Below are 25,887 nucleotides of genomic sequence, written 5' to 3'. Positions count from 1 at the left end.
GGGAGACACAGCAAACCTTCTGGAAATTAAACGTATTGATGTGCCATCCTGGAGGAGTTGGACTGCCTGTGCAACCTCTATAGGGTCCAGGTATTGCCTCATGCCACCAGTAGTGACACTGACCCTAGTCAAATGCAAAACTAGTGAAAAAATTATTATGGAAAAAAATGTAAGTGGCCTCCACTTGTAAAACCATTCCTGTTTTGGAGGTTGTCTCATTGTTGCCCATCTAGTGCACCTGTTGTTAATTTCATTAACACCAAAGCAGCTAAAACTGATTAACAACCCCCTTTGCTACTTAACTGACCAGATCAATATCCCAGGAGTTTAATTGACTTTATGCTGTACTCTGAAAAGTGTTCCTTTAATTTTTTTCAGCAGTGTATAAACAAATGATCTAAATTGACCTTAAAGTATAACTCGTGAAAAAAAATAGCAAATACAAAATAAAATAATATAGTATGTACAATTTCTACACAAGTCATATTGTAATTAAATGTTATTAAAAACTACCTTTTCTTTTGAAATCTGCAGCTCTGTAATTTTTTGTAAATGCAATACAATATGGCTACCTGGGGGTGTTCTGTACACAGAATGTATACAGAACGCCCTTTGAAATATCATTTCCTGGTTTGGCTCACTGATTTTACCAGAAGTCTGCACTAAGATACAAGTCAGATTTTGGGCATCCCTTGCAACAAAAAATTCAATTTTCAGTGAGATACTCCCAAAGGAATATTACATCTAGTAAGTGATGCAGACCTTGCCACTTTCCTCATTGAGGCCCTGCATGTGCAGCAGCTGACTGATAATTATGAAATCACTCCCATTCACATTCACTTTGTGCATAGACACAGACGTACAAACAGCTAGTTCTTCCAAATAGCAAAAGGTAGGAATCTGCAACAAAGTTTGTAAAGTGCTTGCAATGAACATCACCTGGAGGGGAATGTTTTTTTTTTCTCAGCAAAAGTGGAGTTATTTTTTAAATCCTTATAATTTACTATTGTAGTTGTTTTCAGTTCTCAGGTTCACTATGACTATTGAATGATATTGAAACCCTTTTTTTCTTCCCAGTTTTCCTATTTTGTGGTTCCAGACCCTGTGAAGCTGCCATCAATTCCAGAAAATGTGAGTCACTTGCCTAAAATGTGTAATTCACGATAGAAAAAAAAAAGTTGACTTTTCAGTTTTGCACAATTGTGTCCAGACTATCCATGCCTAATCTACGCATGGATTCCAATGAGGTTTTTTTTTTTTTAAGCACATGATTAGAGCATGAGGCTCTAATAGGCTTAAAAAAAGGGTGGGCTCGGGGCACAGAGCACTGAGCCCACCTAGTTGTCTGACAATAGGGAATATTCATATTCATGATCCTCCTCCTGACACCCATTTCACAATTGGCTGAAGAGAGAAACCATCCTATTGGCCTAGGAGGAGAAGAGAGGAGAAGTGAGGAGCCGCCGTGATGCAGAGGAGACACAGAGGAAGCCCGACCGACGGGGAGGGGACACTGAGGCTGGGACACAGAGGAGACTGAAGGGGCAGCCACCGCCGCCTCCACATGTCAGTCTGAGGGCAGCACAGGGTGAGTGAGCCGGTGACCGGGGTGTGGGGTGTGGGTATGGTGCGTAGTGTGGCCTGGAGCGACGGAAGGGGTGGGGGTGAGTTCCATGATGAGGTCCATCTGCCGCCCCCCCCCCCAAATGACGATGGAGCACTTTTACAGGCGGTAGAAGGGGGTCCTCCCCCCTACTGCCTTCCACTGTCTTCCCAGGCTCTCCCTTCCTGCTGGGGAGTCCAGGACTGCAGCCGGTGGACCATAGAGATACTTGAGAACCAAAATGTCCCTGATCATCTCTATGGTCTAAGAAACCGGAAGCGGCAAGCGTTTCATCACTTCTAGTTTAACTGGATGTAAACAAACCATTATTTGGCTTGGGAAAGCAACAAATTAAACCAATCTTGTTTTGATCTTATGCTTTTAAGGGCAGAGATGGGATCTGGGGTCTAATAGACTCCAGATATCTCAGTAAAGAATAATATATAAGCAGTGCTCAAAGATCATATAAAGTGCAAAAAACACCTAAAAAGGCATTATATACTTCATTGAAAAACAACCAGGTGTACAATGAAGTGTAAACGTGACCATGTGGAAATAATCAATATGCAGCACAATTATAATAACAACAATAAATAACAAAACAGCAAAAATCAGTCCATAATAAGTAAAAAGTCCATAGGTGGAGTAAATCAATCCATCCAGAAAGTGCACCGTGCATCATAGCTCCCAACTGTACCTGATTTCGCGTGACTGTCCCTGATTTGGAACAAAGTCCCTCCGTCCCTCTTTACTCCTCATTTGTCCCTCATTTTGGTCTGATCTGTATAGTTGTATAGAAAAAAAAAAACACTTTTTTATCTTTCAAAGTTAAGTTTCAATCTTTCTTTGGCCAGTGCCAAACCTTTCATCCAAATTCTAAATTACTGCATTTATAAATTTTAAAAGCCATTTAAAGGCATAATAGTGGTAAAAAAAAAACACCTGTGGGTTTAACTAATCTTTTTTTTGGTTATAAATCTCCTTTAAGGGAGCATGACAGGGGGTGTGTCCTATGCCTACATACTTTTGCTAATAGGTGTCTCTCGTTTCCATCTCAAAAGTTGGGAGGTATGCTTGCATGTATAAACAGATAAAGGGATCCGTCACCAGTAGCACCCTCACAGGCAAGCCTCTTACCAGATTTGCAGAACCATAAGTTGTAATGGTGAAACAGGCAATAGCAACTGGACATCCAAAGGAAAGAGCGTCCATCAATGGATGACAGCTCCCATAAGGCAGTGATGGCGAACCTTGGCACCCCAGATGTAAATTTCCCATGATGCTCAACTACACAGCAGAGTGCCTGAGCATCTTGGCAAATGTAGTTCCAAAACGTCTGGAGTGCCAAGGTTCGCCATCACTGCCATAAGGCGACTCAAAATTGTTAGGAAAAGAAAACTGGCATAGTGAAGCCCATCAAAAATTCTAAGTGGTTTATTCTAAAGTAGCAACAATTACCTCAATACAGAAGATAAACAGTGCGTATAGTACAGACGAAAAAAAGCAGCAGTCTGTCGGCTCGTGCAATACCGCTGAGTAATGTCGTCACTAATAAGCCACTCCCTTAATGTGCCCCCAAGTACCCCCCCCCCCCCCCCAGCTCCCTCAAAAAGTCAAACCATTTGCAATGTCATAATGATTTCATAAAGTAATTTTCCTGATACAGAAAAGGTGTGTTTATGAGGAGAATTGTTAATAATTGTTTTGATTTATGCCTCTCAAGGAATACTAACAGACATGACTTTCTTCTTTGATTTATCATTGCCTATCAGAGAAATCTGACAGAATTCCTTGTTGCAGTCCAAGTGGATACAATGTTGCAGTTATACTCCAGCCTATTATGTGAGCGGAGGATCCTGATTACATCCAGCAAACTCAGTACAGTAAGTCTTGCCAACTCCACCGCCCCTTCAAATTCTCCGCACCTTTCACACCAGACTTCTCTATATATCTGGGTTTATGTATAAGATGAGACCAAAATTGAACTTTTTGGCCTAAAAGCAAAACGCTATGTGTGGTGGAAAACTAACACTGTACATCACCCTAAACACACCATCCCCACCGTGAAACATGGTGGTGGCAGCATCATGTTGTGGGGATGCTTTTCTTCAGCAGGGACAGGGAAGCTGGTCAGATTTGATGGGAAGATGGATGGAGCCAAATATAGGGCAATCTTAGAAGAGAACCTGTTTGATTTTGCGAAAGACTTGAGACTGAAGCGCAGGTTCACCTTCCAGCAGGGCAATGACCCTAAATATACAACTAGAGCTACAGTGGATTGGTTTAGATTAAAGCATATTCATCTATTAGAATGGCACAGTTAAAGTCCAGACCTAAATCCAATTGAGAATCTGTAGCAAGACTTAAAAATTGATGTTCACAAATGCTCTCCATCCAATCTGACAGAGCTTGAGCTATTTTGCAGAAAAGAATGGGCAACAATTTCACTATCTAGATGTGCAAAGTTGGTAGAGACATCCCCAAAAAGACTTGCAGCTGTAATTGAAGTGAAAGGTGATTCTACAAAGTATTGACTCAGGGGGGCTGAATACAAATGTACACCACAATTTTCACATATTTATTTGTAAAAGAATTGAAAACCATTTATCATTTTCCTTTCACTTGACAATTATGTGCCACTTTGTGTTGGTCTATCACATGAAATCCCAGTAAAATGCATTTACGTTTTTGGTTGTAAAATGAAAAAATGTGGAAAATGTTAAGGGGTATGAATATTTTTTCAAGGCACTGTAAATAAGAAAACGAATGCCACTACCACATATAGGAATTGGTAAGTTGCAATATATTACATTTTTGTTTTGGGGTTTAATACTACTTTAAATGCACCCATCCTTTTTGCCCTCCCCCGACCTCTGAAGGGTCATAGTCAGCATTTTTCTTTCTCCAAACACGGCGAGTCCCCAGCCTCAAGAAGGCACATGTACAGGACCTTCTGAAGTTTGCCAATGAACATCTAAATGATTCAGAGAAGGATTGGGAGAAAGTGCTGTGGTCGGATGAGACCAAAATTTAGCTCTTTGGTATTCACTCGACTCGCCGTGTTTGGAGGAAGAAAAATGCTGACTATGGTCCTAAGAACACCATCTCTATAGTCAAGCACGGAGGTGGAAACATTATGCTTTGGAGCTGTTTCTTTGCTAAAGGTACAGGCCGACTTTGCTGCATTGAGTGGCCAATGGACGGTGTCATGTATTGTATACCTTGGATGAGAACCTTCTTCCCTCAGCCAGAACCCTGAAGATGGGCCATGGATGGGTCATGGCCATGGGTCTTTTAGCATGACAATGGCCCAAAACATACCGGCAAAGGCAACAAAGTAGTGGCTCAAGTAGAAGCACATTAAGGTCATGGAGTGGCCTAGCCAGTCTCAAGACCTTAATCCCTTTAGACATTTTTTGGAGGGAGCTGAAACTTCGAGTTGCCAAGAGACAACCAAGAAACCTTAAGGATTTAGAGAAGATGTGTGCAAACCTGGTCACCAACTACAAGAAACGTACTACCTGTGCTTGCCAACAAGGGTTTCTCCACATTTCTTTGTAAGTGGGCAAACCTACAAAATCTGCAGGGGATCAAATAATTATTTTCCCCAATCTAGAAACTCTCCATAGACTTTCAGATCCTAGGCAATGCCTGAACAAAGATGGCTCAATACCTCTTAAGAGAAAGGCTGATGACAGCAGAGATCACAGCATGACAGGGAGTGCTGTGATCTCTGTGTAATACTGGGAGGTGTTAAACTTCTACAGTACTTGGCATCAATGTATTTAGCAAGCCATGAAATGATAAATCCACCTTAATCTGTGTGTTCTTCTCTCTCCCTGACAGCTGACAGCCTGTGTCCACGCCTCTGCAGCCCTCCTGTATCCCATGTACTGGCAGCACATCTATATTCCTACACTACCTCCACATCTACTCGACTACTGCGGGTCTGTCACTCTGTCTGTAACACTGTCCATCCGTCTGTCTATAGTTAAGATTATGGATGAGCCTGCGAGTCGAGTCAAGATCGCAGTGCATTGACGGCTGCTGGTTGGCTAAAGAATGCACCTGACCTGCATACTTTGGCCAATCACAGTGCGCTCTGCTGTGAGAGCCATGATTGGCCAAAGGCAGGGTGCCTTTGGCCAAAATTGGCTCAGGGGGCTGAGTCCATTCCCCACACAGCAGCCGTACATAGTTTTATGAATGAGAGCAGCAAAATTACATTTGTAAAGGAAAAAATGTAATTTAAAAGTGCTTGCGGCTGTAATGTATTGTCGGATCCCTGCAATATAGATGAAAATCATTGAGCAAAACAGCATGGGTTCCCCCCCATGGGTTCCCCCCCCCAGTCCAGGCCCTTTGGGTCTGGTATGGATATTAAGGGGAACGCCACACCCAAATTTAATAAAAAATTACGCAGGGGTCCCCACCAAAATCCATACCAGACCCTTATCCCAGTTCGCAACCTGGCAGGCTGCAGAAAAAGAGGGGGGACGAGAGAGCACCCCCCTCCTGAACCATACCAGGCCATACGCTCTCAACATGGGGAGGGTGCTTTGGGGTTGCCCCCAAAGCACCTTGTCCCCATGTTGATGGGGACAAGGGCCTTATCCCCACAACCCTTGCCCGGTGGTTGTGGGGGTCTGCGGGTGGCTTATTGGAAACGGGAAGCCCCCTTTAGCAAGGGGACCCCCAGATCCCACCCCTCCCCTATGTGAATGGGTATCGGGTACATTTTACTCCTACATATTCATCAAAATGAGAGCAGTTTTGAATGACTTTTTTCCTTTAGAAATGTAATTTTGCTGTGATACTGTTATAAACATGAGAAAAATGCACTACTTTACAGGCAGACTAAGAAGACCTCCCAGGCATGATAGTTAAAGGAATATTTAATTTTTATTGTTTCACTTTAAGCATTATTAAAATCACTGCTCCTGAAAAAACTGCAATTTTTAAACCTTTAAAATTAGCACTTTTGATTTTTCATGTTTGTGTCCCATAGACTTTAACGGTGTTCGCGTGTTCGAACTGATTATTTGTCTGTTTGCAAGTTCTGGTGTGAACTGAACTGGGAGGTGTTCAGTTCATCTCTAGTTAAGATTAAAGTGATTTTAAGCACTTCCAGCAGCTGATTTAATCACATACTGAGTATGCAGCTTCTTTATCTTTAAATCTTTGCTTATGTTTCAGTTAAAGGGGTTCTTAGACCCGATTCACACCATGCAGGTTGCAGTTTGTATATTCTAGGTGCATTTTGCATTTTTCAATACATGCTTTTGATCCATTGAAGTCTGTAAAACCAAAAACCAGAAAAAAAGTCCCTGGCCCTTACCATAAAATGCACAGATGGGAACTACATCCACAGGAAACCATGTTAAATGGACTGTAGTGTGTTTCTGCAAAACTGAAAATGCACTAAAAAATGCATAGGTGTGAACCAGGCCTAAAGCCTCAAATTTTTTTACATTCTATTAAGGTAAAAAACCTTCTTTGCCAGTGTCACAGACTCGCCCTCTCACCCCCCGGAAACCCCATCTATATCCAGTACTATACATGAGAGCTGTGGCTCTCCTGGCTTTGTCTCCCTCGGGCAGATCAATAGCAGCAGGCACCATTGGTCCTGTCAATCAACTCCAGTGATGAGGGAGGGAACAGGGGACAGGGCCAAGTCCCTCTGTCTGTGTCGATTGGGGGCACCAGCAGGAGAGGAGAGGTCACCCTGTGTAATTCTATTCTATTGCACAGAGCAGGAAAGTATAGACATGTTTGTTATTTTTAAAAGAAAAAAAATCCTTTTACAACCACTTTAAGCTGGTGCCATGACTGATGCACCAGGTTTCCTGTTTTAGGGTGGCTCCTCTCTCTTGCAGCGACTTATGGAGCCACCCTATACAGGGATGAGAGTTGTTTCTCCATATACTGTGTGCATGAATAGAAACACACAGCCCTGTAGTCTATGATTGCACCCCCTGCTCCTTCTTCATTCTCCCTTGTCCAAGCTAACAGAGTATCTGGAGACTTCACTGTCCACTGTTAACCACAAATCTTCACTGCCGGTTTCCTTAACTTACAATGCTGGCACCTGCACCCAAAGCCAATTGAAGATTCGGCTTGGGTGAGGACATTGCTGGATCCCTGGGAAGGTAAATGTCCTTTAATTAAAAGTGAGACCATATGCCTCTACTCTAATATTAACATCAAATGATAGAATGGTGGGTAAAGTGTGAAATAAATGTAATTTGATTTTCTTCACTTTAAAACGGAAGTAAACCCATCGATTGCACAGTTTTAAAAAACAGTTACATTTCCAGAATGTGCCAGGGATGTAACTGTCACATTGGTTGTTCTGTCATCCAAATTGTCAAGCCATCCAATGGCTGGTATCATAACTCATCACATGTGCAGAATCATGGCAGTTGAAGTTGCAACAGAGGCCAAGATGGCAGCTTCCTTGGCTGAAAACAATAGGAGGGTTTAGTTCCACTTTAAGTTGAGCTGCAATACCATTTGTGCAGGGGTGCTGTAAGCATGAAAACCACCAAAGTCAGACTGAAAGCAGAATTAGACGTCTGAAGTTCCTCTTCAACAATAAGAGTCCCCATGTTTTGTCAGTACAAGTTTCTGTTAAAATGTCTCAAAATATACTAACTATATGTCTCTTGTTCTTTCTTAGAGCACCGATGCCTTATCTGATCGGTGTACACAGCAGTCTGATGGAGGTCAGTTGATCTAAGTTTCCTTAAAAACTGTTAACTGGGAATCGGTATTTGTTAAACAAAAGTGAGAAATAAAGTGCCAGTTTAGCCAAAAGACATATTTTAGTCATAGGTGGAGCCTGGTGGAATAAATCAGCCTCGGATTTGCTGGATTTTCCAGCAGTGTGCTCTACCATCCAGATTTCTCAATTTCTTTCCTGTCTGCCTGGGAGTTTTGTGTGTCCTAGCTCCTCCTGTTACATTGTTCTTAATATAAAATAATAAAAACCCTACAGGGATGGTGGGGAGCCCCATATAATATGCTGTCCTGGGCACTTTAGCACAGAGATCCCTCCAATAAAGTCGCTGAAAGATGGAAGAAGGTCAATAGAAGAAAAGAGCCAACACTCCAATAGTAAAACCAGATGATAGAATTTAACAAGTCCCATATCAGCAGAACATATACACGGGTGTATTTGTTATGCTGATATGTGACTTCAATAAATGTTATCATCTGGATTTGCTACTGGCAAGCTGGCTTTTTGATTCTATAGACTTTTATGGCAACACCATTTAACTGCTCTTTGGAAGTCTGGGCTGTATGGTTTGATGCATTGCTGAATGGAAGAAACTGTCAAGTGGGCTAACTCTCCATTATCTAGCAAACTCGGAAATAACAGATCTGACACAACTGCTATTCTGTGACACTCTTGGGTGTGTAATATTACAGCCTAGATCAGTGATGGCGAACCTTGGCACCCCAGATGTTTTGGAACTACATTTCCCATGATGCTCATGCACTCTGCAGTGTAGGTGAGCATCATGGGAAATCAGTGGCGTAATTAGAACCTTCAGGGCCCCGATGCAAGAAACCATGAATGGCCCCCCTGACAGGGTCCTTTACTCCGAGCTTGGTGGCTGCGTGTAAAGGAACCAATTTCTCCATTTCCCGCCACTTCTCCACCTCTCCCTCCCACAGGCGTTCAGTGGCTGCAGGAGGACAATGGAGAGATGGGTTACTCTATGTCGGTGTTTCAAAATTTTTAGGGGGCGCAAAAAACATTTGAGAAAAAAAATCATCAAATGCAGCCACTGTGCCCAAACGCTGCTACTGTGCCCAAACGCTGCTACTGTGCCCAAACGCTGCTACTGTGCCCAAACGCTGCTACTGTGCCCAAACGCTGCTACTGTGCCCAACAAACACTGCTACTGTGCCCAACAAACGCTGCTACTGTGCCCAACAAACGCTGCTACTGTGCCCAACAAACGCTGCTACTGTGCCCAACAAACGCTGCTACTGTGCCCAACAAACGCTGTCACTGTGCCATCAAACACTGCCACTGTGCCATCAATTGCAGCCACTGTGTCCTCAATTGCAGCCACTGTGCCCATTTAATGCTGCCACTGTGCCCTCAAATGCTACACGTTCTAAAACTGTGCCATCAATTGCAGCCACTGTGCCATCAAACGCAGCCACTGTGCCAAACACTGCCACTGTGCCATCAATTGCAGCCATTGTGCCATTAAACGCTGCCAGTGTGCCATTAAATGCTGCTAGTGTGCCCTTGAATGCCCCCAGTGTTCCCCCCGCCTGCTCGCCATCTACACACATGCACATACACATGCACACACATACACACACACTTGCACACACACACTTGCACACACACACTTGCACACACACACTTGCACACACACACTTGCACACACACACTTGCACACGCACACGCACACACATGAACATACACATGCTCACACATACACACGCACATACACATGCTCACACATACACACACATGCACATGCTCACACATACACACACATGCACATGCTCACACATACACACACATGCACATGCTCACACATACACACACATGCACATACATACACACACACATGCTCACACATACACATACATAAAGTCTTTTCAAAAACGGTAGTGCTGCTTTCTCTATCTTACCTCTTCCTGCCGGGTACTGCACTGTAGGGGGAGACAAAGAGCACACACTGCTTTCACTTTAGTTATAAGCAGTGTGATGATTCTGAGCTCCCCGCACAGTGCCGATTACACTTCAGCTGAAGATCGGGAGCTCGGTCTCAGCCTCCTTGAAATATAAAGGGGGGCCCTCAAGGGCCCCTTGCAGCATGGGGCCCAGTCACCTTGGCGATCTCAGTGACCCCTATAATTCCGCCACTGTGGGAAATGTAGTTTCAAAACATCTGTAGTGCCAAGCTACGCCATCACTGGCCTAGGTTAAAGAACCATGTCAGTCTGTTAATTCAGGTAGAGGTGGAAGATGGTGGGTTATGTGGGGGACAGACGCTGGTATCACATTGAGCTTAGCAAAATCCTGACTACAATGACCTGCTGCTTTTATTTATACTGTAAACATGAATAACAAAGGAAGGTGGTGGCTTTAGAATTAGCCAATCAGACACTTGTATTCTTTCAAAAGAACCAATCACACACATGTATATATTCAAATAGAATTCCAGTAGTGACGTGTGCAGATGGTCGTGTGCAGAGCCATGCGGCCAGCTTCTTGTGAGACACAATTTGAACACTACTTACATGGCTCTGAACACGGTCATCTGCACATTCCCACCGCTACCAATGACGCAAGCCGTACTCTATCATGGCTCAGTGGGCTATGATTTTTGTATGGTTATGCTATTGTTCCCATGTACACAGATCTGTTTGCTAGGAGCGTTAATGCAATCACCATGAGGTGGCCAGTCTCTTGGTGAGGCATAAACGATCATCCCTAAAAGAGCAAACAGATCTGTCGTGTCCACGGGAAGGTTTCCACAGCCACTGGTCTTCCACCAATACGCTTGCATGCGTGTAGTACAGCAAAACTGACACAGGGGTACATCTGACAACATACATTAATACAATTTCCTCAACAGTTACAACATGTAAGGCTATCTTACACCTGTGATGGACTCATAAAGTGAGATTTCCCTCCCACCACACTTGGTAGTTGTATAATTGAAAATACATTTGCCATACTTCAGAAAAAAAAAGTCCCTGGATTAGGTAGAGACAGAGTTGTTCCTATTGTTTGTGGCAGTTGGGCAGCTCAAAAGCTATTGGGAGGCAATGAGTGGGTAATATAATAATCAGGCATTTCTTTTATTTGGTGTGCTAGCCTTCAAATTTGTATATTTCCTAACCTGTATTTCCTCTACAGCAAGTCAATGTCGGAGCTTTGGAAGATGTAGTCATATTTAATATGGACACAAACTACCTAGAGACTCCATTCCAAGACCTGGATATTCTGCCTCCACATGTGGTAGGAACAGAAATTAATTTAAAGAAATTATTTTGCTATATTCAAAAGTTGAAACGCTGTACTTCGCAAAAAGAAGTGGTTAAGACTCACTTATTCCATTAGTCTAACCGCCAAACTTTTTTGGGTTGAACTACAAAGCTGTCAGAAACCTACCAAGGCCATGATTGCCATGTCCACCTTGTGCACTTGCTGTTCCTTCTGTCTTCCCAGGTCCTGATTTCCACCTGTTTCTGCTTCTGTGTTTGTACCCTTTCCTTTGTCCTATTTGTCTGTTGTGCCTAGTCAAGCTGGCCATTTAAACATTTAGTTGACTAGTCTTAATCCTGATTTCTTGTATCTTGTTTTCACTTGTTATCTTGTCCCTCGACTTCCTAGTTCCCTAGTTATAGTCTAGTTCCTTTTCGTATATTTTTCGTTCTGATCCATATTCTGTTTCACTCCTGGTCTGTTCTCATTCTGTCTTGATCCTGTTACCTGCCTTTGACTGTCATACCCATGATCTTGCTAGTTGAACTTCTGACCTGTTGGGTTCTTGGATTTGACCTCTTGCTTCACCTAACCCTGCTAGAACACTCCCTGCCCTGACCTTTGTATTGTTTTTGACCCTGGTCAACCCTTGAGCTTTGGCCCCCGACAACAAACTTAGCTACTTACCTTGACAACTTCACAGTCCTGAGCACCCAAGTACCACCATTGCATTTAAAGCATCCTTGAACATTGGCTGCTAAATGTTGAACCTGCCACAACTATGACCTTAAAAGAAACCTGACCCTCAGGAAGCTTACTCAAACTCCTTCTGCATCTCAAGATCTCATCTCCAGGCCCACAAAATCTTTCCTGTTGCAGAATTGTTTCTATAGTACAACATTTATGAAAAAGTTACCTGTGATAACTAGGTCACCCTTGCAAAGGCAATGTCGGTTGCCTAGAGCTAAAAACACAGGTGCAGTCAAGCTGGAAAATCAATATGTTATCATCCATACAAAATTAAAATATAATTGTTTGTTGAGTGATTTTTAAAGAGAACCACTCTATTAAAAATATTATTTAGGAGAATAGTGATGGAAAAAATAGGCATTATCAAGTGGCAGGTGTACAGATGTAGTTTCTAATGTCCTTTCCAGAACCCTGGGGCAGAAACCTAGGACAGTTTAATATGCAAAAAAGTAACTGGGAAGCAGAGTCAAGAACTGGCCCACATAGTCCTGCCTCCTGCTCCTGTTGGTTGGTTAGCCTGCCTATCATTTCTGAAGACCAATAGTTAGGTCGGAAGAGATGACTCTGTACTTACATAGTTACATAGTTAGGTCAGGTTGAAAAAAGACACATAACTATCAAGTTTGACCAAAAAGCAAAATCAATAAATAAACAATTGGCATCCACAGAACCCTAAACCTGAAGTTGATCTAGATAAGGGAAAACAAGTCTTACAAAGCATGGTCCAATATGCTCCATTTAAAAAAAAAAATCCTTCCTAATCCCAAAAGTCAATAGGATAATCCCTTTTAGGGATGAGAAAATCTGACTGTGTTCGATTCACCTAGTGGTCATGGAACTCTTTGAAATTCAGCAAACCCAAACTTAGCAGCGAATTCTAGTCAGCCTGTAGGGAGAGCAAATTGTGTTAGTAAAGAATTAGCTTGGCTTGCATACAGCAGCCCCCCAGTCTAATTCATTCCAGGTAAGTATACGAGATTTCAGTTTTTCCGGTAACAGCAACACATGCTTTTTTGTCAAGCAGCGATAAGTCTGGTTTGATTTGTGGATAGAAATTGGCTGGAGATTTGCTAAGGCTGTCCCTGTTCTTGCTGATGCAAAACCTCCACTGGCCAATTTCTATCCAATTCTTGTTAAGAATTAGGTGAACCCAGATGATACAGCAACATAAAACTGGACAGCAACAGCTCAGTTTTATTGAGCGAGACTAGGCCAAAATATACTATAGATACAGTGGATCTCCAGGTGTTTTACTACAAGAACTGCAAATGTTTGTGTCTGCTCTCACCAGGACTATAGGTTTGGGAAAAAATCACATTTTTCAAATTATCACCAGGACTGGAGTAGAGTAGAAATCGTCCTGTAACAAATTCATTGTAACTAGCATTTCTTTGGGGAGATTTCTTCTTTTTGCTCTGTTTACAGGACAATCCCTCGAATGGGGCACAGATGAGAAAAAAAAAAACCTGAAAGTGGTTTACCATTCCCTATTCTATCAAAAATGTAAAAAAAAAACAGGGCACGCAAACCCTTCACCAGCATTGACACCCCCAAATTGTTTAATGTGTGTATGTTTATAGCCATGAAGTACATAACTTATATTTGTCAACGTTAAATCTCATTTGACTTGTAGTTGCCCAATCAAACAGTGCATTCAGTTCTAATGATAAGCAAAAGACACAATGTAAGGACTTTATTCTACTTCAAAGCTTGATGTTATCTGCAAAAAACTGAAATTGATTTTTTTTTTACATTAAAATTGAAAACACCCTAAAATATGAATTCACTGAGAAAACTGGGCTTTTGCCACATTTCCAGATCCACATTCTTCTCTGCTGTACTGTACTGTATATTGTTTACTATAAAACTTCCAGTGCACCTTTAGTTTTTATAAACGGGACTCCCTATGTTCTAACACTAACCCCCAGGAATCTTTCTTTTCCTCCTCAGGTCTCTCTGCTGAAGCTGCAACTGACTAAACAATCGGCCTTTATGGGTGATGGGGTGTCACGGGCCTTCCTCCAAGCCCAAGCTCTGCTGTTTGGCAGCTATAGAGAAGCTCTCATCTACAACCTGGTATGTTTGACATAGGGTTCCTTCAATGATCTCTAGAGTTTTTTTTCCTCATGTGTTGTCAAAGTATAGTGCAAAACATGGTAAAAGTAATAACAGCATAGTAAAATCCAGTGATCCTGTTTGGACTTGGGCTTGAACCTAGGACCTCTGGTGTGTCTGGCAGTGACTCTGCTTGCTGAGCCACCTGGAATGCTGACAGCTCCTTGGACAATTCCTTGAATGATCTTTTCTTGAATCTTGTTTGCCTTGAACCCTTTGCTCCGCCCATGAACTTCCTGATTTAAGCCATGTCTCTGCACTTCCTGGTTGCCAGAATATTGTGCCTTCACCAGCCAATATCTTGCTCCTGTCTCTCCTGCTGCCGACCGTATCTTTGCTACCATTAATTACCAACATTTGGCTTGTTCCTCGACTACGCTTCTGCTGAATCCCAATCTGCAACTATTTGTTACTGACTTTTGGCTTGTTTCTCAACTACGCTTCTGCTTGATCCCTACCTGCTATATCTGTTACCGGACCCTGGCTTGCTCACCTCCTGGTGGGGCTATCCTGAGGACCACGACCTGGCACTAACACGCAGCAAAGCCCATCTCCACCATCAGGAGCTCTGGTGAATACCGGTTAGTGCTTAGACCCCGCACCTCAGGGGAACCCGTGTCATCAGCCAGGGTGACCTGTGTGAATACCTGCTCTGCTGCTATAGCTACTGGCCTCTGAGCCTGACTCCAGACCGTGACAGATCCCCAATGAATCTCATGATATTGAATAAACAACTGAGCCTTTAGACTGTTTTAATTAGAACAAAAAATATATAGAGTTTAGGCACTCAATTCAGTGTAGGTTTGATTCTTGTTATATACTACAGGAATAATTGTTAAGTGCAATGACTCTGGATAGGCAGTTTACATATACAAAGACAGCCTCCAAAGATGCTTCAGATGGGATGCAAGTGATTGCAAAAGAAGGAGTCCCACACCAATCATGAAAAGTATGATGTGATGTATTATTTTTTCAATACAGTATATTCAGCATAAGGCCTACCTGTTTTGGGGGTTTCCTGCCCCCTTTCATCAGGGCTCAGTGTACCATAAGCCATTGGTGCGGAAGATATTGGATGTGAGAAAGTAAAGATATTCAGAAGTATCAGTGCAGATTGCTTCAGACAAAGTGAGCTTCAGCATCTAATTTTACCATTTACATTTGTTGAGTGATGGAGCCTCTTGGAATTAATTGGTAGTAAAGTAAAGTAAGTTCAACAGCGAATGATCTATCTGTGAGAAGACAATGCACCATGTGATTTTAGTGAGATTTGTCAGATTTCTTCTGTCTCAGGAGGGATGTGGGATGTAAAATGCTCTTAAAATATGTGAATAATAGGTTATTCAGTCCTTTTAAAGTGAATCTCAACCTTGCACAAACAAGGAAAAGCAACAGGTTTACTTTAACAGTAGTGGCACAAGATGTCGATACAAATCTTTTTTTTTTTACTTCTCAAGTATTTACTTTTCTCCATATTTTCAGATATGAGGATCATAGCCCAACTTCAAGCAAAATATTTTTTTCCCCATCCCTCCTTTCCACACCCCTTTAACCCATCCATCCAGGTGTCTATTTTTCCTTATCTGGTGAAGTCAGTTATATTTCACATCCCTTTCTGACACTATTTTTGCCTGGAGAAGCCTAGTAAAATGGCACATATTAACCCTCACAGGCTAGTCCCCTTCACTCACCTCGGTCTTCTTCTGGATCCTCAGAGAACCCATCCTGGAGTTGGGTTTAATGTTGGCCATACGCCAGTAAAATTCTGTAGAAAAATTTTAATTTTCTGAACATTCTTTGGATTTTCTAATGGTTAGTGGGTTTAAATCAACGTTTCTTGTCAACCTAAGTGAAGCGAAAATTCGAAGGTGCTGGAAGGAACGTTTTTCTCGACTGGAACAAATTCTAACTGTGAATGTAGTTTTTGTTCTGGAAAAAATCATACATATTGTAATGGAACCTGTTTAACACAGTATGTCTTGGATTCCATTCAAGGCCTGGACAAACTTTTTTAGGTCTTTGAATTAAATTAGTTGATTCAATAGCAAGTAAGAGTTTCTGAATAATGATTTTTCTACGAACATTTAAACAAATATAACCATGTATGGCCAGCTTCACTGTACTTCCCCACATGATAATACTGGTGCTCTTATATTAGACATCCAACATCATCACATGGAGGGAAGATATAATTCTAATTTCTGTGTGAACTCCATGCCATGATTTGGCACCACCAAAGCCCACTCCTTTATCAAAAAGGACACACAACCAGAAGCTAATGCAAAGTTCTGCAGCTAGTAACAAGTGTCCCCCACCAATTACAGGTTACTATGTTCTCATCTGATGGCCATTTAATGGGAGAATCCAACAAAAGCTTCAGAACTGAACCAAAAAATAAAAAAAAACTGCCAGGAAAAGTTATTTTTTGGTACATACTTATAAGTGATAAAATGTCCAGTGCTAATTTAGCAATCAAAGGACTCATCAAGGACTTATGCTTATTGTGTTTGCACAGGGGGAACCAATCTCTTTCTGCCAGGAGACTTTCCTCAACCACAAGTGCAGCTCCATGAGATCCTTCCTGCAGAACGCCGTCCACCTCCAGCTCTTCTCACAGGTCTGAGCAGGGGCTTTGGTAGAGGGAGTTTCAGTTTTTCCATTTTATTTTGCTGAGAAATACACTATTTTAATTTATTATGTACTGTTCGTATATTTCCCTATGGATTTGCGTACCTGCCTGTGCATATAAAACCAATGTACATCCACATGAAACTGCTTTCCTGCCAAAATATTTGTAATTCTGGAGTCTGGGCTCTTTTGTGAATCAGCCCTATATTTCATGTACTGGGAGTGGTTGGGAGGTGTTTAAGCAGTCTCAGAGTTCAGGCACAGGTTGCAGGGTTTGGGGCTATTGGAGAAGTTTCTGTGGCCTCAGAAAAGTCCCACTCTTCATGTTAAATAGTTTGGGGGTGAATGCATACACCGGATAGTTTATAAATGTATAAATTTGCTGTTAGTGTGAACAGCAAATGGTAAATAAGCAATTGGGATAAGGTAAATTGAGAGTTTTTGCTTTTGTGAATTTTGGTGAAAAATCTGCACATTTTGGAAAACTGCACCCTATAATCCCTGTTCAGGATTCTTTGGAGTAATCGAGGAAAGCAAAATAAAGTGCTTTTTGTTAGCTTTTAACAATATAATTTACTTAAAATACTATCTGAAGATTAGGGAGGCTCATTTCAGCTATCTTGGACCTGTTCTGTGCCAGGACAAGACATTAGATAGAGGGATGGATGACGACTAATGCTGGCCATAGATGGATCCAAATTTGGGCAGTTCAGCAATGACAAAAGTTGATCATTAGAGCGACGTCTGACGAATGGATAAATTGAAAAACTTTTGTTGATCAGTGGCTGCAGGCAATCAGCTGCAGCTGCTGATCACTGTATTCTGACATCATTGGATCCCACTGTCAGAATGCAATGTCCTGGCGGGAGGGATACCTCCATCAATTTCGTTTGTGTGGTTGGAGGAATCTGTTAGTTGGCCACCAATGTATGGCCAGACTAACGCTAACCTAATTGCTAACACTAGCCCAAATACTAACCCCAGCCTTATTGATCATCAAAGCCATGTAATCACCATATCAATGTTGATATAGTGACCACATGGCTTTTTAAAGTAAGCACATTTTATCTTGGCACTCCATATGGCAAAATTTGAAATGGATTTTCAACAAAATGTTGGCAAAATTGTCAGTTTTATGGCAAAATCTATTTCAACACATTCAATCCCTACTAGAAAATCAGTTCTGGCAGAAGTACTGAATTACTGTATTTGGCATTTACAATGGAAATACATTATTTGCCTTTAATGGAAGATGAAATCTATCAGTTTTACAAGGCTGTGATTTACAGTATACAGTAACTTCTTACAAAGATACGGTGATCACCTAATAAAGTTCCCTAGCTGTAAGCTTGGCTGAGATCTATGGAAACCCTTAACAGATATTGACAGTAGACACAGCTCCCAGGCCACAGAGCGTTGCCAGACATTCAGTCTAATTTGCTGTTATCAAGTTTCAGAGAGCTCATTAGAGACAGGGGTAGAGCAGAATGTGTTATTATATTTTAATCTATTAATGATTGGCTTCGGGAAAACTGACTACATTTTTTATAAAGACATCAGTTAACGTAGATTTTGCCTTCCAGTTCATTGACAGTCGGTTGGAGAAGCTGAATTCCGGAGATGAATTCACAGATGTATTTGAGCAAGAAGTCACCAAATGTGGACTTTCAGGTACTGAGCCCATTGGTGGTGATATGTATGCCCTCGGGTTTGAGGTCTACCTTAATGAAAGTGTCTTACAGAAGAATAGTTGACTGATGGCTAAAAGGGGATAGTTGGCAGGTGGTTCTGGTCCCCGACAGGTGTAAAAGTGTACATTGAGCTAAAGGGCTAATTGTAGCATAGTCACTCCACTGTTACATGCTGAGGTTGGACTGAAGCGACCTAAATAGGGAGTAATAGATAGGGTGAGAAATTTACCTGTGTGTACAAATTGTTAACTTGCACTACCGAGGTTTGAAAACAGTTTTTTTTTTTTTTTAACAGACCAGCCAGGTAAACATGAAAAAGGGGCCTAGTGCTCCACCCGCTGGCATAGCTGAAAATAAAAAATATCTAATGTAAATTTTTTTGCCTTTACCTGACAAAAAATAAAGAAATGTAAAATTTTTAGGCCTGACTGTAATAAATAAGGAAAATATGCTCAAAGCTGCTATATATTACCTGTAATGCCCCGTACACATGATTGAATTTTCCGACAACAAATGTTGGATGTGAGCTTGTTGGTGGAAAGTAGACATGTGCATTTGCTTTCGTCCGAATGCATTTTTGTCCAAATTTCGGGTATTTTCATTATCGTTTGTGCAGAATCCGAAAACCAAAAGATCCGACATAAACAAATGCTTTATTTTCATTTTCGTTGTGACAACAGTTTGATATAGATAGGAGATTCGACATGACGCTGACAATAGCAATCTGTGTCCATCGAGCCTGTGATCGAATGTGCCTAACCTTAGCTCTATTAGTCCAAGATCTCCAATGGTTCGCGTCCTTCCTAGGAAATCGGTCACAGACAGTAAAACTAGGAAAATTCCTCTCCGAAACTCGGGCAGTCACCTGCGGAGTCCCTCAAGGCTCTCCGTTGTCACCCGTTCTCTTCAACATTTACATTCGCCCACTCCTTCAAATCATCAGATGCTCAGATCTCTGCTTCCACTCTTACGCTGACGACACGCAACTTTATTTCCGGATTAATGGAAAAAAAGATCACCAACAACAACTTGAAAACTGCCTCAAATCAATAGAGGACTGGATGACCACCAACTCCCTCCAGCTGAACCAATCAAAGACAGAGCTTCTTATGTTACACCCAAATCATAAGCCCCCAACCAAAACCTCCTGGTCTCCACCAACCGTCTTTGGGCAGGCTATCTCCCCAAAGACCAAAGCGAAAAGTCTCTGGGTTATTTTAGACGCACAAATGTCAATGGATGCGCAAATAGGATCTGTAGTCAGTCGATCTCACCATCTGCTGCGCATGCTTCGCAGACTCATCCCTTTTATCCCAAAGAATGACAAAGCAGTGGTAGTTGGAACAATCATTAATTCACGACTGGACTACGCAAACTCGCTTTACATAGGATTACCACAATATCAACTTGCGCGATTACAACTGATCCAAAACACGACGGCAAGGCTGATAACAGGAAAAAAACCCTGGGAATCCATCTCTCCTTCACTGAGGAGCTTACATTGGCTAACCGTAAAAAATCGGATCACGTTCAAGACCCTGTGCCTCACCCACAAATGCGTGCATAGAGAAGCTCCGCAATACCTAATGGAGAAAATAAATCATTACACACCAAACCGCAGTCTTCGATCAGCCAACAAAAACCTCCTCCTCGTGCCCAAAGCCCGGTATAAATCCAAGGGTGATCGGAGATTCGCTGTCCAAGGGCCTCAGCTATGGAATGCTCTACCAATCAACATCCGCCTGGAAGAAAATCACCTGGCTTTTAGGAAAAAACTCAAGACCTTCCTCTTTTAGCAGATGATCAAAGCTCGCCACAGCGCCTAGAGGCGATTCAGTTTGCATTGTGCGCTATACAAGTATTTCATTCATTCATTCATTCATTCAAGATTATTCTACATAGAGAGAAAAGATTTGACATAGAGGGAAAAGATTCGAGATTATAGAGACAATAGCAAAAAAGGTTGAATGTGCCTAACCTAACTCTATTAGTCCAAGATTATTCGACATAGAGAGAAAAGACATGAAGATTCGACAAAGCAGTCGCTGCGAGTGGACATTTATGGTCAAATGCTCCACCCATAGGCTATAGAAGAATTCTAATGTTGGTTGGCTAGTAAGAATAACTAATAAATATAATTATTACTAGTGTCATACAACATTAGAATTCTACTATAGCTTGTAGGCAGAACCTTCAACCAGAAATGTACGATTGCGGCGTTGTACAGTTTAGCTGCTCCGTCAAATCTTCTTAGAACATTCGACAGACACATAAGCCTTCAATGACAGATTCGACCTTAATTATTTCGGATTTTCGGGCGAATGCATTTTTTAACGAAACAAAATAAATAAAAATGAATTTCGGGAGTAACTAAATACATTTATTTTTCGGACAAAAACGAAATTCCGAAACAAAATACTTCAGTGTGCACATGTCTAGTGGAAAGTCCGACCGTGTGTATGCTCCATTGAACATTTGTTGTCAGACTATCTGCCAACAAATGTTGGCTAGCAGGTTCTCAAATTTTCCACCAACAAAACTTTGTTGTCAGTATTTCCGATCATGTGTACACAAGTCTGAAGCACAAAAGATTCACGCATGCTCGGAATCAAGCAGAAGGAGCCGCACTGGCTATTGAACTTCCTTTTTCTTGGCTCGTCGTACGTCTTGTATGTCACCGCGTTACCACGTTTGTAATTGTTGGCCAACATTTGCATGACAGTGCGTATGCAAGAAAAGTTGGAGCCAACAAACTTCAAACAAAATTCCACGGTTTTGTTGTCGGAAAGTCCGATCGTGTGGAAGGGGGAAAAGAGTTACATGGAATCCCACTTTTCCATTAGACTACTCTCAAGCTTAAAAGAACATTCAGAAACATAAACCACTTTCTCCAATTAGAGATTTGTCTCCTCTCTAATTCATCCCAAAGGTGTTCTACCAGGTTGAAGTCAGCACTCTGTGCAGGCTAGTCAAGCTCCTCCACCTGAACTGGCTTATTGATGTCTTTATCACAAACATTTATTTATAGTCACATGGAGAACCTGGTTACAAGATGCTGTATTTGTAGGGTGTCACATAGTTAGTAATGGTTGTAATAGTGATAGTTGAGTAGTTGAGTAATAGGTAATAGTTGAGTAAAGTCTGAAGGTTTTACCCAATTTAATTCAAAGCCATTTGTTTTAAGAAATTCTAAGAAGCAGTGCTAGTGCTTTGTGAAAGAAGGTCTGAGTGTAAAGGCCTATGTGACATTACAACTTGGATAATCCAGGATGCATTTTGTTGTCCAAAAAGTTGGAACCCTGTATTTCGCATGTGTCTTACACCAAAATTAATAAAATATGTAACTAGAACATTTCCTCCTTACATTTTAGCTATGAATGTAGCTGTTTAGTAAGACTTGTGCTTTCAATGCTGCTTGTGTTTAGTATATAATAAAGTTCCCTTCTAACCAATCTTTGCAGAATATTATATTATGTGAAATATCTTTTAATTTTCCACAGGGGCCTCCCGGTCTTACCAGCTGTGGTTAGAAAACCTCAAGGTAAAGTAAGATTTATGAGCACATAATAATGGTGCATTGGGGGTATAGCGCCATGCCAGAAGAACGTTGTCCTTATGTATTATTAATAAACACACCAAAAATAAAATATCCATCAGTGAGAACACAGCCTATCCATTCACTAGAGACCAGTGACATTACTGAGACCTTCATATTCATGAGAACACAGCCTATCAATTCACGAGAGCCTAGTGACATCACTGAGACCCTTTATATTTATGAGAACACAGCCTATGCATTCACTAGAGACCATTGACATCACTGAGACCCTTCATGAGAACACAGCCTATCCATTCACTAGAGACAAGTGACATTGCGAACCCTTCATATTCATGAGAACACAGCCTATCCATTCACCAGAGACCAGTGACATCACTAAGACCTTCATATTCATGAGAACGCAGCCTATTCATTCACTAGAGACCAGTGACATCACTACCGTTCATATTCATGAGAACACAGCCTATTCATTCACTAGAGACCAGTGACATCACTGACACCTTCATATTCATGAGAACACATCCTATCCATTCATTAGAGACCAGTGACATCACCAACCCTTTATATTCATGAGAACACAGCCTATCCATTTACGAGAGACCAGTGACATCGCTAAGACCTTCGTATTCATGAGAACATAGCCTATCCATTCACTAGAGACCAGTGACATCACCAACCCTTCATATTCATGAGAACACAGCCTATCCATTCACTAGAGACTGGTGACATCACCGAGACCTTCATATTTATGAGATCACAGTCTATCCATTCACTAGAGACCAGTGACATCACTGACACCTTCGTATTCATGAGAGCACATCCTATCCATTCACTAGAGACCAGTGACATCACCAACCCTTCATATTCATGAGAACACAGCCCACTTATTCACCAGAGACCAGTGACATCACTAAGACCTTCATATTCATGAAAACGCAGCCTATTTATTCACTAAAGACCAGTGACATCACTAAGACCTTCGTATTCATGACAACACAGCCTATCCAATCATAATTGATTTAAAGACTGAATCTTGACTTATTATGCACTATAACTATAACCAATATATAATCAGAATGCCGATATCTGACATTGTTATGCTCTAAATAATAGTCTACCGTATATATTGTATGCATTAATGTATTTGTCTCAAATCTTTGCTTCTGTTACCCAGAAAGGAGGAGGCACGTTGATCAATAATATGAAGAACAGAACACATCCTACTGTCAAGAACATGCTAAAATATGTAAGAACCTTCCTAATTTATTTGGGGTTCCTTTCAGTCCTGGACTTAGTATGGGATCATTTAGCCTTTTCTGTGTATAGAACAATAACCTTATTTTAAAATATTTCGCAACATGTAAAAGTGAACCTGTTAACCATTTTAGGTGTTTAAAAGTCAAAATCCTGGTTAACAGCAGATATGACATGATGCCTGCTATCACCTTTGTTGTCCAGAAAAGCCTCTCTTTGGTCTGTAGGTGGGAGCAGGTTCTGCCCTGTGCCGTTATTACAGATGAAGTGGAGACCTTTAGGGGAATTGTTCCCTCATGGACTCTGTTAGTCTCTCGGAGAGGTCAACTGCCTGAATGGATGCTGGATCACAGGCAGCCATCTTGGTGTGGGATCCTGTATAATAGGTGACCAATGTCATTTGGGTGCTCTTGGAGTGAGTAGTAGGTGATGATATTACAATTTCCACCTCGGCCAATCAGAGGAAGCCTTGTGTTCATCGCTAAAAATACAAGGCTTTTCCTGATTGGCTGAGAAACACTCAGCCCGACATTTTTAATTCTAGCAGCAGACAAAAAAATTGCTCATACTGGTGCCAAAACACAGCTAATGCTACTAGGGTATATTACAGAACACACAACAGCGGCATCAATATGTAATGGAAATAGTTTGTGTGGGCCAGCTTGGCCCACACAAACTATTTATAGTGTTTGAAAAGCTGGAATTCTAATTTAAATAAATAACAGAAAAGAAATGCAGACAGTAAAAATTGTGGTGTCCCCTAATATTAATGGTCAGTTTAGAAGTGCCCTCTTGCATTGGGGGTCAGGGTAGGTAGGAGATTACTTCAGCACTGATCACTGCTCAAGGATACCTAGCATCCTCAGGAGGAACCCTAGCGGAGAAAGGCTAACAGCACCCCTCAGCCTATTCTCCCCTCAATGAGGTTCCTCCCTGAGAATACAGTTAACTCTTTGTACACCGTAGCCAACACTTCACATTGTTCACTACGGACACAGGTCCTCATTATGCTTTAGAATACTTCTCTCACTCTCTCACTCAAGTTGTTCAGCATTTCTGTGCCAATATTGAGTTTGTACCAGACTCTACCAGCCCAGTTACCAGTCACCTCACCCCCAGTGGCATCCACTTTGATACTAGGAAGCTGAACTTACCTACATATTCCGAGATTATTAACCCCAGAGGCCTCACTCCATCTTCCCGGTTCCTAGTATGTCCTGTTCCACGAGTCAGACTAAGTATTAGGGTTCTGCTCCCTAGGGAAGGAGCCTAAGCTCACAAGCTCCTTCACTACCAGGGAATTCCGTCACCTATGCCAAGTCACCACTTCCTAACCAGTTGGCTGCATATAGGCACTAGACACAAGTACTGTAGTCATTGACAATGGCAATAGAGCCTCCTCTGAATAGCTTCACTGCACATTAGACCTCTGTACCATATCTTCAGGGGTGTAGCTGTAGTGCTCTCAGTGACCCGGCCTCATGCTCCAGGGGGCCGTGTGGCTCCCCTGTACCAAAACCCATAGTAACCAGCACAGTGCGGGAGAGCATAGGAGGGGTGGGGCGGGAGATATGACAGTGTGGTTGGGCAGGAGAGGAGCAGACAGTAGCCCCCCTGCCTCCCCCCCTGGACAGTGACAGCATGGTGGGAGCACGCATGAGCCAGACTGATATGTTAATTTTAACCCCGTGCTATGTCCCTCAGCCATATACCAATCAGTGGGAGGGGGAAAGAGGACCTGTCATAGGGGGAGGGGATTAAGAGACTTGAAACCCTGCCCACTGTCACTGAACCCACTCGTTCTCCTTTCCCTGAGCCATATACCAATCAGTGGGAGGGATTAAGAGGACCTGTCATGGGAAGGGGACTAGAGAGGTAACCACACCCCCCTGTCACTAAGCCTGATCCACCCTCCTGTCCCTTAACCTTTCCTTTATCCAAAGGAAGGGGTAAAGAGGACCTGTCATTGGAGAAAAGATTAGAGATTGGTAGCCCAGCGCCCATCACTGAGCCGGCCCTGCCTTCCTGTTCCTAAGCCATACACAAATCAGGGGGCAGAGGACCTGTCATGGGGGAAAGGGAGCCAGAGAAGGCGAAACTACAAGTCCCAGAAGAGGGGGGAGGGGCAGAGGAGCCCATGAGAGTCAACAAAGTAGTATTAAGTACACTTGACCACCTACTATGACTGACCTAAGTCCTACTGCCCCTAGATAAAATAACAAAAATAAAAAGTACTGACACTAGTGGCAGAACTGCCAGAGTAGGAAAGGTTGCCCTTGCGACTGGGCCCTCGCATTTTACCACCGTGGGGCAGCCCCAAGAC

At 42.2% G+C, this 25,887-nt stretch overlaps 1 protein-coding gene across 2 annotated transcripts in view; it reads left to right on the top strand.

Annotated features, from left to right (window-relative positions):
- The window catches only part of DENND1C (DENN domain containing 1C), a 152,259-nt gene that overhangs the window by 87,895 nt on the left and 38,477 nt on the right, over positions 1 to 25,887 (top strand). For both annotated transcript variants that reach the window (XM_077470472.1, XM_077470473.1), the window contains exons 8-17: positions 1,078 to 1,131; positions 3,376 to 3,486; positions 5,450 to 5,550; positions 8,283 to 8,328; positions 11,499 to 11,600; positions 14,268 to 14,393; positions 16,948 to 17,049; positions 18,644 to 18,731; positions 22,252 to 22,292; positions 23,485 to 23,556. In XM_077470472.1, coding sequence (XP_077326598.1) covers positions 1,078 to 1,131; positions 3,376 to 3,486; positions 5,450 to 5,550; positions 8,283 to 8,328; positions 11,499 to 11,600; positions 14,268 to 14,393; positions 16,948 to 17,049; positions 18,644 to 18,731; positions 22,252 to 22,292; positions 23,485 to 23,556 — 843 coding nt within the window. The remainder of the gene's footprint in view (positions 1 to 1,077; positions 1,132 to 3,375; positions 3,487 to 5,449; positions 5,551 to 8,282; positions 8,329 to 11,498; positions 11,601 to 14,267; positions 14,394 to 16,947; positions 17,050 to 18,643; positions 18,732 to 22,251; positions 22,293 to 23,484; positions 23,557 to 25,887) is intronic.

The sequence above is a fragment of the Lithobates pipiens genome, unplaced genomic scaffold (genome assembly GCF_037356315.1).
Source record: "Lithobates pipiens isolate NorthernLeopardFrog02 unplaced genomic scaffold, aLitPip1_a1.2 Scaffold_8, whole genome shotgun sequence".
Taxonomy (NCBI): domain Eukaryota; kingdom Metazoa; phylum Chordata; class Amphibia; order Anura; family Ranidae; genus Lithobates; species Lithobates pipiens.
The sequence above is the reverse complement of the archived record's forward strand: the minus strand, read 5'-3'. Positions and strand labels throughout refer to the sequence as shown.